The following is a 12,914-nucleotide window of genomic DNA, read 5'->3' as shown; positions in this document are numbered from 1 at the left end:
AACTTGGTGCAGCCACTTTGGGGAATAGTTTGGAGATTCCTCAAGAAATTAAAGATAGAGCTTCCCTATGGCCCTGCAATTGCACTAGTGGGTATTTCCCCCAAAGATGCAGATGGAGTGACAAGAAGGGCTGTCTGTACCCCAGTGTTCATAGCAGCAATGGCCACAGTTGACAAACTGTGGAAGAAAAAAGATGCCCTTCAATGGACGAATGGATAAAGAAGATATGGTCCATATATACTACGGAGTATTATGCCTCCATCAGAAAGGATGAATACCCAACTTTTGTATCAATATGGATGAGACTGGAAGAGATTATGCTGAGTGAAATAAGTCAAGCAGAGTGGGTCAATTATCATATGATTTCGTTTATTTGTGGAGCATGAGGAATTACATGGAGGACATCGGGAGATGGAAAGAAGTGAGTTGGGGGAATTTGGAGGGGGAGTCGAACCATGAGAGACTGTGGAATCTGAGAAACAAACTGAGAGTTTCAGAGGTGAGGGGGGTGGGAGGTTGGGTGAGCCTGGTAGTGGATATTAGGGCATGTATTGCATGGAGCAATGGGTGTGGTGCATAAACAATGAATTCTGAAACACTGAAAATAAATTTAAAAAAAAGTTAAGAAAAAATAAAAGGTCTAATTTTTCTTTTTTATGAACCGTTTTGGGTTGACAGCAAAATTAAGAGGAAGGTACAGACATTTTTAAATATCCCCTGGACCCACATGTTCATAGCCTCTGCTGTTAGTGACATCCCCAGCCACAGTGGTATATTTATTACAATTAGCTGCATGATCATGTCACAATTACCGGGAGTCCACAGTTTAAATTATGGTTTAACTTTGGTTTTGCACATTTCATGGATTAGCGCAAACATATGACATCATATAGAATACTTTCACTGCCCTCAACATCCTCTGTGCTCCACCTATTCAAACTTCTGTCCTCCCCTCTCCCTGAGAACCTCTCATCTTTTTACTGTCTCCATAGTTTTGCCTTTTCCAGAATCTCATGTAGTTGGAATCATACCAAAAAAAGCCTTTCAGATTGGCTTCTTTCACATGATAATGTGGATTTACGATTACTCCATACATTATCATGGCTTGATAATTCATTATTATTAGGACTGAAGCATAATCCATTGTTTGGATGTACCACAGTTTTTTAATCCATTCACCTACTGAAGGACGTCTGTATTGCTTCTGAGTTTTGACAATTATGAATAAAGCTGCTATAAGCCAGGTTTGCAGGTTTTTGTGTGAACCTAACTTTTCAGCTCTTTTGGGTAAATAAAAGGAGCAAGAATGCTGGATCATATGTTGAGTGTGTTTATCTTTGTAAGTAGCTCTCCAAATTCTTTTCAAAATGACTCTGCCATTTTGCATTCCTGCTAGCAACGGATGAGAGTTTTTATTGCTCCACACACTTGCCAGGACTTGTGGTTATCAGTTCTTCAGATTTTGGACAATTTAATAATTGTATAATAATTGTATAGTGATATTTATTTTTAAAGATTTTATTTGTTTATTTGACAGAGAGAGAGAGACACAACAAAAGAGGGAACACAAGCAGGGGGAGTGGGAGAGGGAGAAGTAGGCTTCCTGCCGAGCAGGGAGCCCATTGTAGGGCTCCATCCCAGGACCCTGGGATTATGACCTGAGCCGAAGGCAGACGCTTAACAATTGAGCCACCCAGGCACGCCTGTATAGTGGGTATTTCATTGATGTTATAATTTTTTAAAATTTAAATTAAAATTTGTTTAGCTTTGTGATGTATAATTTACAAATAAAATTGTGTGTATCTAAAATGTACATATATGGTTCACATACATACACTTTGTGTGTGTGTGTGTGTGGTGAAAACACTTAAGGTTTACTCTTAGTAAATTTCAGGTATATAACACAGTATTATTAACTGTAGCTACCATACTATACATTAGATCCCCAGAGCTTATTCATCTTGTAACTGAAGGCTTATACCCTTTGACTAGCATTTCTCCATTTTCCCAATACCCACCACTGGGTAACTACCATTCTACTCTGTTTTGATGAGTTCAACTTTTTGTTTTTAGATTCCACACATTAGTGAGATCATATAACATTTGTATTCTGTCTAATTACACTTAGTACAATGTCCTCTGGGTCCATCCATGGTGTTGCAAATGGCAAGATTTCTTTCTCTCTCATCGGTGAATAATATTCATATATATCACATTTTCTATGCCCATTTATCCATCCTTGAACACTCAAGTTGTTTCCATATATTGAGTATTGTGAGTAATCCTGCAATGAATATATGAGTTCAGATATCTCTTTGAGAAACCGTTTTCCTTTCGTCTGGATATATATCCAGAAGTAGGATTGCTGAATCATTTTAGTTCTATTTTTAATTTTTTGAGGGATCTCCGTATTGTTTTCCATAATGACTATACTCATTTACATTCTTAAAACTGATATGTACAATGGTTCCCTTTTCTTCACATCCATGCCAATACTTGTTATCTCTTGTCTTTTTGATAAAAAGCCATCCTATTGGATGTGAAGTGATACTTCATTGTGATTTTGATTTGAATTTCCTGATGATTAGTGATGTTGAGCATCTATCTGTTGGCCATTTATGTATCTTCTTTGGAAAATATCTTTTCAGGTCCTTTGCTCATTTTGTATTTGGATTATTTGTTTTTGGCTATTAAATTATATATGTTTCTTTTATATTTTGGTTAACCCCTTATCAAATAAGTGGTTTGCACATATTTCTCCCGTTACATAGATTGCCTTTTTGATGTGTTGATTGTTTCCTTTGCTGTGCAGAAGCTTTTTAGTTTGATGCTGTTCCATTTAAAAATTTTTGCTTTTGGTTTCAAATCCTCAATCCAAAAAATGATTGCCAAGACCCACATAAAGGAGGTTTTTCCTATGTTTCTTCTAGTTTTATGGTTTCACATCTTATATTTAAGTCTTTACTCCAAGTTAATTTTTGCAAGTGGTGTTATTTTGCTTGTGGGTATTTAGTTTTTTAGCATCATTTATTAAAGAGACTATCTTTCCCCATTGTGAATTTTTGGCGTCCCTGTGAAAGATTATTTGATGTTATATGTGTAGGTATGTGTCTTGGCTCTTAATTCTGTTCTATTGGTCTATATGCTGGCTCTTAAGCCGATAACATACTTTCCTAATTATTATAAATTTGTCTTAGAGTTTGAAATTAGGAATTGTGATACCTCAGCTTTCTCCAGATTGCTTTGGCTGTTTGGGGTCTTATGTGGCTCCATAATAATTTTGAGATTTTTTTTTTCTTGTTCTATGAAAAATACCAGTGAATTATAGGTTTCACTGGATTTGTAGATTGATTTAGGTAACATGGACACTTAATAATATTAATTTTTCCAATCTGTGAATGCAGGATATCTTACTATTGTGTCTTCATCAATTTCTTTCATCATCGTATTATAGAGTTTAATATATAGGTCTTTTCACCTCCCTTGTTAAATTTATTCTTCTTTTATTCTTTTGGCTGATGTTGTAAATGGGATTTCTTTTCTAATTTCTCAGATTGTTACTGTATAGAATCACAACTGATTTTTATATGTTTATTTTGTTTCCTAAAACATTACTGATTTTACTGATTTTTCTTTTTTAACCTGTTGCTGTGATTGCTTACATTACTTCATTTTTGAATGTTGAACCAGCTTTGAGATAAATCCAAGTTAGTTGTGATTTATAATTCTTTTTATTCATTGTTGGATTTGACGTGCTAATTTTGTTGAGGATTTGTGCATATATATTCATGAGAGATATTGGTCTGAACTTTTCTTCTGATATTTTTGTCCCATTTTGGTATTAGGATAATCCTGTCCCCAGAGAATTGGTTAGGACATATTTCCTCTGGGTCTGTACTCTGAAGGAGTGTGTAAAGAATTGGTATAATTTCTTCCTTAAATGTTTGGAAGAATTCAACAATGAACCCATATGATCATTGTGCTTTCTATTTTGGAAGATTATTAATTTCTTATTTGATTTCTCTAATAAATATAGACCCATTCAGATTGTATATTTCTTTTAAAAAAGATTTTGTTTATTTGATAGAGAGAAAGAGAGAGAGAGAGGAGAACACATAGGGAAAGTGAGAGGGAGAAGCAGACTCCCAGCTGAGCAGAGAGCTTGATGTAGACTTGACCCCAGGACCCTGGGATCATGACCTGAGCCAAAAGTGGAAGCTTAACTGACTGACCCACCAGTCACCCCACATTGTGTATTTCATCTTGTATGAAGGAGTTTTTTTTTTTTAAATATTTTATTTATTTATTTGACAGACAGAGATCACAAGTAGGCAGAGAGAGAGAGGAGGAAGCAGGCTCCCTGCAAAGCAGAAAGCCCGATGTGGGGCTTGATCCCAAGACCCTGGGATCATGACCTGAGCCGAAGGCAGAGGCTTTAACCCACTGAGCTATTCAGGCATCCCAAATTGGTCCATTTCATCTACATTTTCAAATCTGTGGGTGTGGAGTTGTTCATCAGATTCTTTTATTGTCTTTTTAATATTTATGGGAACTGTAGTTATGCCAACTTTTTAATTCTGATATTAGTAATTAGTATTCTTATTTTTACTTAGTTTCCTGGTTAAAGACATGTTGATTTTATTGATATTTTCAAAGAACCAGCTTTTGGTTTCATTCATGTTCCTGTTTTCAGTGTCGTTGGTTTCTACACTAATTCTTATAATTCTTTTTCTTCAGTTTACTTTGTATTTAATTTGCTCTTCTTTTTTTAGTTATGTAAGGTGGAGACTTAGAATGTTGTTTTAGGTATTTCTTCTCTTTTAATATATGCATTAAATGCTATAAACCTCCCCCTAAGCACTATTTTTGCTGCATCTCACAAATTGTGAAAAGCTGTATTTTATTTCCATTAGTTAAAAATATTTTATGAGGTTTCTTTTTTGATCTAAGTTTCCTTTAGAAGCATGTCTTTAATCTCATGTGTTTGAGATTTTCCAGCTATCTTCTTGTTACTGATTTATAGTTTAATTCCACAGTGGTCTGAGAGCAGACATTGTATGATTTCTATTCTTTGAAATTTGTTAAGGTTTTTTTAATGACTCAGAATGTCTGTATTGGTGAATGTTCCATATGGACTTTAGAAAGATGTGTATTCTGCTATTGGTGGATGAGGTAGTCCGTAGCTGTCAGTTATATCCAGTTGATTGATGATGTTGCCGAGTTCAACTGTGTCCACTTTAAAGTAGCACTAGAGCATATTACAGGTAATGTGAGCCCTTTGCAATAAAAAATAATCCTAGTTTTTCCCTTCCACCCCTTCTATCATTGCTGCTTATATATAAGCAAATATATATTTGTGAAGTATGATATATAATTTCACATATATAAATATATGAGTATATATAAACATATATAAATACATATAAATATATAAATACATATAAATATGTAATACAATTTTAAATTTATATGTGATATATATAATACAAAATGTATATCTTTTACATATGGTATGTGCATAAACCTATGTAGTTAAATACATTGTTGCTATTATTTGAACAATTATTATATCAGTTAAACACAAGAAAAATAAAAGTTTTTATTTTACTGTCATATTCCTTATGGAGATTCAAGTTTCTGACCTATATCATTTTCCTTTTCTATACAGAATTTTTTCAAAAATTTTCTTGGAAACAAATCTACTAGTAACAAATTCCCTCAATTTTTGTCTCATAAAATCTTTACTTCTTCCCTTTTGAAGGATAATTTTGCAGGGTATAGAATTCTAGGTTGATATTTTTTTTTTCCTCCCCTCTCAATGCTTTAAATATTTCCCTCCGGTCCCTTCTTGCACACATGATTTATGAAGAAAAATCTTATGATTCTTAACTATTGTTCCTCTGTAAGCAAGGTTTTCTCCCCTCTGGCTTCTTTTAGGATTTTTTTAATCTCTTATTTTCTTTAATTTGAAAATGATATGCCAAGATACAGGTTTTTTTTTTTTAATTTATTCTGTTTAGTGTTCTGTGAGCTTTCTGTATGTGATTTGGTATCTGACATTAATTTGGGGAAATTGTCAGGATTATTGTATCAGATATTTCATTCCTTTCTCTTTTTCTCCTCTTTCTGATATTCCAATCATGTGTATGCTACACCTTTTGTAGTATCCCATATATATTCTTTTGTTTTGTTCTGTCTGTGTTTTCTTGCTTTTTAGATTTTAAAGTTTCTGTTGATATATCCTCAAGTTCAGATATTCTTTCCCCAGCCACTTCTATCTACCAGACCATCAAAGGCACTCTTCATTTCTTTTATAGTTTTTTTTTTTTAATTTAATCTCTAGCATTTGTTTTGGGTTCTTTCTCAGCATTTCTATCTCTGTAATTACATTGCTCATCTGTTCTTGCATGGTGTCTAATGTATCCATTAGAGCCTTTAGCATAAGAATAATTAATGGTTGTTTTAAATTCTCAATCTGATAATTCCAACATTCTTGCCATGTCTCATTTTGATGCTAGCTCTATCTTTCCAAATTGTGTTTTTTTCCTTTGACATTTTTTGGATAACTGGACATGATGTACCAGGTAAAAGGAACTGCTATAAATATGCTTTCAGTAATGTAGTGGTGAGGTAAGGTGAGAGAGGATATTTTCTGTAATCCTATGATTAAGCCTCAAATTTTTACTTGGCCAATGCCTCTGCACTGTGCACAACACAAAACTTTCTGAGTTTTTTTTTTTTTTTTTTTTTACCCCCTTCCTCTCTGGGTGGGACAGAATGGCCTGAGTGGGCTGGATTTGGGTATTTCCCCTCCCCATGTCAGTTAGGCTTTGATAATTTTCCAGCAAGTTAGTCTTTATGTAAATGATACCACTGAAATCAGGCCTTGTTAAGGATAGAATGCTTTGATGTATTTCAAAATGGTCCCTTTTCTCATCCCCTTACTGAATGCATGAGGGATTTTTCTCTGATATTTACTATGGCATGTTAGTCAAACTTCTGGATGTAAATGTTACAAAACTCTGGGGACCTTGTTAGGAGTTCTCTGAAATTTTTATTTCTCAGGGTTGTCCACACTGATTGTCTAGCATTTCTTCAATAACTGTGAGGATTAAATACCCTAGCACAATTTCTAGCAGCACTTCTTACTACTTCTGCTTCAGTAAACTATAACTCCCTGTGTTCTCCTGCCCACCTCCCGAATCTTGGGGTCTGTGGTTTGCTCTGTGTCCTCACCCCATTCCAGAGCTAAGAAATGTTGTTGATTTTTCGGTCTGTTAAGCTTTTTACCTATAGGTAGCATGGAGTTGTAGCTTCCAAGTTCCTTACACGTGTAACTATAAACCAGTCTCTTCATTTCTTAGTTTTGCAGGACATAATATTTTTGGTTGACTTTTTTTCTGTCAGCACTTTGACTGTATTATCTCACTTCCTTCAGGCTTGCCAGGTCTCTGCTGAAAAATCCATGGAAATTCTTAAGGCTGTTCCGTCATATGTGACAAATCAATTCCTCCTGATGCTCTCAAAATTCTCTATTTACATTTGACTTAACAATTTGATTATGTTATATCTGAATGTGGATTTCTTTAGAACCATTTTATTTGGTGTTTTGAGCTCTTAGAAATGGATATCCATTTCCTTGTATAGGTTTGGGGAGCTTTAGCCATTATTTGTTTGAACAAGCTGTTTTTTAAATTGAGATATATTAACGAGTAATATTGTATAACTTTAAGGTGTACAGTGTGTTGATTTTATGCATTCATATGTTGCAATATGATTACCACTTTAGCATTAGCTAACACCTCTATTATGTCATAGAGTTATTATTCCTTTCTTTCTCCTTCATTCCTTCTGAGAATTCCATAATGTGGATAGTTTTCCTGGTAGTGTTCCAAGTCTTTTAAGCTTTTTTTCACTTTTTCAGTCTCTTCTCTTTTTGCTACTCAGACTTGTCAAGTTCAGTTATTTTTTCTTATGCTTGATCTTGTCTGCTGTTGAAACTTTTTAGTATTATAAATATACTATAAACATAGTACTATAAAAGTACTATAAATATACTATTTATTGTATTTTTCTCTTTTTGAAATTCTCACTTAGTTTGTGCATTGTTTTCTTGACCTCAGTGAGTATCTTTATGAGAGTTCTTTTTTTATTGAGGTATAATCGACATTAACTTTATATTCATTTCATATGTTCAACATGATTCAATATTTGTATATATTGTGAAATGATCACCACAGTCTAGTTAGCATCCCTCACCATACAGTTACTGAATTTTAAGATATATTCTCTTAGCAACTTTCAAATATGCAATGCAATATTATTAACTGTAGTTGCTGTGTTGTATATTACATCCCATTTCTTATTATTTTATAGTTAGCAATTTGCGAGAGTTTTTTTAATTATCTAGACAGTAAGTCATTTAAGTTTATTTCAATAAGTTCACTTTCTGGAGATTTATCTTGTTTCTTTGTTTAAAAGTTCTTTTCTTGATTCTTCATTTTACTTGACTCACTGTTTTGTTGTTGGCTTATAGTCAAAGCAGTCAGTTCTCCCAGTCTTCACCAACTGGCCTTGTACAGAACTGGATTCCCCAGATCAGCCTTGCCATTGATTTTGGGGGCTTCTACTAACTTTTTATCTCTTCAGGGAGAAGCAGATACCTATGTTTTTTTTCCTGCTTTCTCTGTGCTAGATAGGAGGGAGGATCAATAATATCTACCATTCCAAGCTGCTACCTCTGGTCTCTTTCAGGCAATTAGATTCTGCCAGATCTATCAGTGCTCCAGGATTCATTAGACAGATGCTAATTCTGTGGGCAGTTTTGGAGGCACTACACGCATGGATCAACTTTTTCCTTTTCCAGTGACAAGCAGAAAGCTAGGGTTTTTCATTCACTTACTCCATGCTGAGTTGTGGGGGTTGCAAATCAATGATTTGTACTAGACCAAATCAATACCTCTATTTTACTTGGGTGGCTAAGACTGAGCTGAACTTATCAGGACTCAGGTGATAGACTGGTGATACAGATCCTAGTTTTTGGGTAGCCCTCTCAGAACAGTTGGGGCAATTGACATATCAACAAACACCTTTCCTTCCCTGGTCAAGCTGGCAAGCTGGGAGCCAGGGAGTCTGTTTGTGATTATATGGCAGTGCTCTGGGCAGTGTCCCTGATGAAAAGTACACCAAATCTTTTTGTTGATTTTGGTGAGTTTGATTTTGCATTCTCCTAGGGTGTGCTTTTCAAGTAATTTCTGATTAATCATGAAAGGAATTTGTCCATGAATTATTGCTGGAGGGCCCAGGGCTTCTTATTCCATTCTTTCTGACCAGAAATTCAGCCTTTCTACTTTTTTTTTTTTTTTAAAGATTTTTAGTTATTTGAGAGAGGGAGAGAGAGAGCACATGAGCTGGGTGGGGAAGTGGCAGTGGGAGAGGGTGAAACAGACTTCCCGTCCTGCTAGCCTGATCCCAGGACCCCGAGATCATGACCTGAGCTGACTGAATGAGCCACCCAGGCGCCCCTCAGCCTTTGTTTCCTTAAGTACTTTTCAACTCCACATTCTTTGTTATCTTTCTTGGATTCTGATATATATTTTATATCTGGTACTGTTCCATAGTTTATTGAGGTTCTATGTCTTTTATTAGCTCATTTTTCTCTGTTTTATATATTGAGTAAATTCTACTTATCTGACTTCAAGTTCACTGATTCTATTGCTTGTCAATTCCAGTCCACTTTTGAGCCCATCCAGAGGTTTGTTTTATGTATATTTATGTTTTTTAGTTCTAATACTTTGTTTTTTATGGATTTTATTTCTATTCTGTCATTTGTTTCAAGATAATTTATAATTGTTCATTGAAGCAATTTTCCATGGCTGCTTTAAAATCTTTCTCTGATAGTTCCAGCATGTGGCTTATCTCAATATTGGCATCAGTTAGTTGTCTTTTCTCTCTTTTTTAAAAATATTTTATTTATTTGACAGAGAGAAATCACAACTAGGCAGAGAGGCAGGCAGAGAGAGAGGAGGAAGTAGGCTCCCTGCAGAGCAGAGAGCCCAATGCGGGGCTTGATCCCAGGACCCTGAGATCATGACCTGAGCCAAAAGCAGAGGCTTTAACCCACTGAGCCACCCAGGCGTCCCTTTTCTCATTTTTATTATGATTTTTTTGGTTCTTGGTATAGTCAGTGATGTTTACTTGTACCCTTGATGTTTAAATCTTCTGTTTCTGAAGCAGTCACCCAGTTTAAGTTTAGTGTGGTGTGTTGTTCCAATAACAATGTAGTTTTCTTATAACTTTTTTTTTTTTTTAAGATTTTATTTATTTATTTGACAGACAGGTCACAAGTAGGCAGAGAGGCAGGCAGAGAGAGAGGGAAGCAGGCTCACTGCTGAACAGAAAGCCCGATGCGGGGCTTGATCCCAGGACCCAGAGATCATGACCTGAGCCGAAGGCAGAGGCCTAACCCACTGAGCCACCCAGGCGCCCCTCTTATAACTTTAAATGTTATTCTGTTTAGCTTTGTTCTTCTGGCTCTACTGGACTTCTGCTATTGCAGCCTGTGGCGGTAAGAGATACTTACTTGTGCCACCTTGTCCTGCTGGTGGGGTCAGATGATGAAGGATCAGTGAGATGGACAACATTTCTTCTGGCTGTACTCTAGCCACTGGATGCCAGTGCGCCTCTCACTCTATTTTTGCTAGTTCCCTTTCAGTAAGGAAATTTACTATCTGGAGCTGATGAAAATAATATGTATCACAGCTAATATTGTATAATATTAACATAGAAGCAAATTCATAAGAAAGAATGTGTTGAAGCTAAAGTTTTCATAGAGCAGCATTAGTAAAGGAACAGGGCTGACTGTAGATATCACTAGACTTTTAAGAGAAAGGAATATTTACTGAAAAGATTATTAGGGGAGAACCTGGGAATATTAATGCTGTGAAAAAAAGTCCATGGGGAGGAGAGCTTGAACTAAGGTTGATCAACTTGGTGAGATACTGAAGAGAAAAAAAACGAAGAAATTTCAGTTAAGATACTTTTGGGTAACTTGAAAAAAAAAAACAACAAGTGAAATGTTCACATTTGAAGTCAAATTAATGCTGTGAATTAAATCAAGTTAGTAGTTATAAACTCAGCCACATTTAAGAAATGTGGCTGAGAGAGAAAAGATACAGATAAGGAAGTTGTTTGTCAAATATTTAAAATTAAATTATTAAAGCAGGAATTATTTGGGGAAGGATAGGAGTCATGACTATTAGGCAAAAATGTTTAAGAGGAAGAGATTGTAGATAATGGAATATCTGGTAGATAATTATGGTAATGGTAATGGTTAAATCTGAATACTTGATGATATATAAGAAATAAGGATAAACCAAAAAGTTTATTTACAAAATCATTCATGCACTTTTTGTGATGAGCACCAGGTGTTGAATGGAAGTGTTGAATGACTGTGTTGTGCACCTGAAGCTAATATTATACTGTGTGCTTAACTAACTGGAATTTAAATAGAAACTAAAACAAAAAAAAACCCAAATAACTCATGAGTGTATCTTTGTATACTCTTGTTTAGGGCCATTGTCTTTATCAAGGATATGCTGCAGAGGTTCCAAAATCAGTTGTGACACTTAGCACCTGTTCTGGACTCAGGTAATAGTATGTTCTAGAGATGTACATGATAGAAAATCTTGTGTGACCCTTTAATTTTTAGAAACATCTTGAAGGATAGAGCGAAGACAAAGAAAATAGAGACTTTGTGTTTCTTCTCATAAACTTTCCCTTTCTCCTCTTCACTTTATCATTTTTCCTATTCTCTTTGTCTCCATCCTAGTCTGGCAGTCATAAAACTTATGCAGGAAAATCTTCCACTAGAATGAAGAATATTGACATGTCTTAGCCACACTAGCACCATAATGACTTCTTAATCCCATAATAGAGAGAAGAAGCTATAAAACTGTGTTTCAAAGTTTACCCAAGTAAGAAGAAATGATTCTTACATATTAGGTCACAAAGACCACTGTTAAATTCCTATAAAATGTTTTTTATTTAATGTTGATTTACATTTTTCAGCAGGTAGTCTATATTAATTATCTTTTAATTTCTTTTTTATGTGTTTAAATACCTAGGGGATTATTGCTGTTGCAGAATGTCAGTTATGGCATTGAGCCATTGGAATCTGCAGCCGCATATGAGCATATGCTTTATCAAATACAGAATAATAAAATTAATTTTTCCCCTGTACAAGAAAGTTATCCTATGACCGAACAGGTAGATCAGTCCTACAGGATTCTTGTGAAATCGGAAGTAAGTAACCACTTCTATGTTATCTTCACTTGTGTTATCTTCAATAAATTTATTCACATTGGAATTGTTACATTTGGAAAACTAATTTAAATGATATTGATTATATTAAAAACTTCTATTGCAATATATTTATTTTAAATATTTTTTAAAATATATTTTCATGTTTAGTAATATGGTATATAAAAATATAATAGATATAAACACATAATTAAAAATTAAAAATTCTCACATTTTCCTAATTGCAAGTATGTTGATGCTTATAGACATATTTACACTGTTTTGAATTAACATTCTACTATTATAACATTACACAAGTTCTTGTAGCTAAAACTTGGGCTAGTAACATAACTTTTCTGTGTGTAATTTTATTTCTAAAAAAATAAAAATAATACCCAATATACAGTTATTTCAAAGATTAACTACATTTATAAATAGAAATTACTTAGCATAGTATGTAGACAAATAAAAAAGTGATCAGTAAAAAACAGTTATCATTTGCTTACCATATCTTCTAATGTAGTGGAACAAAATAATTGGAAGTCATTATGGAAATTTTGGGTACAAAACAAAATGTAATAATGAAGTAAATAGAAACAAAAATTTCAGAACCA

The 12,914-nt window shown here is 34.4% G+C and overlaps 1 protein-coding gene across 1 annotated transcript in view; it reads left to right on the top strand.

The window, feature by feature from the left end:
* LOC123936944 (A disintegrin and metallopeptidase domain 3-like) overlaps positions 1–12,914 on the top strand; it is a 106,186-nt gene that overhangs the window by 25,196 nt on the left and 68,076 nt on the right. The window contains exons 5-6 of the mRNA XM_045997438.1: positions 11,573–11,649; positions 12,126–12,303. Of these exons, the coding sequence (XP_045853394.1) occupies positions 11,573–11,649; positions 12,126–12,303 (255 nt within the window). The remainder of the gene's footprint in view (positions 1–11,572; positions 11,650–12,125; positions 12,304–12,914) is intronic.

The sequence above is a fragment of the Meles meles genome, chromosome 2 (assembly GCF_922984935.1).
Source record: "Meles meles chromosome 2, mMelMel3.1 paternal haplotype, whole genome shotgun sequence".
In the NCBI taxonomy this organism is placed as follows: Eukaryota; Metazoa; Chordata; class Mammalia; order Carnivora; family Mustelidae; genus Meles; species Meles meles.
The sequence above is the reverse complement of the archived record's forward strand: the minus strand, read 5'-3'. Positions and strand labels throughout refer to the sequence as shown.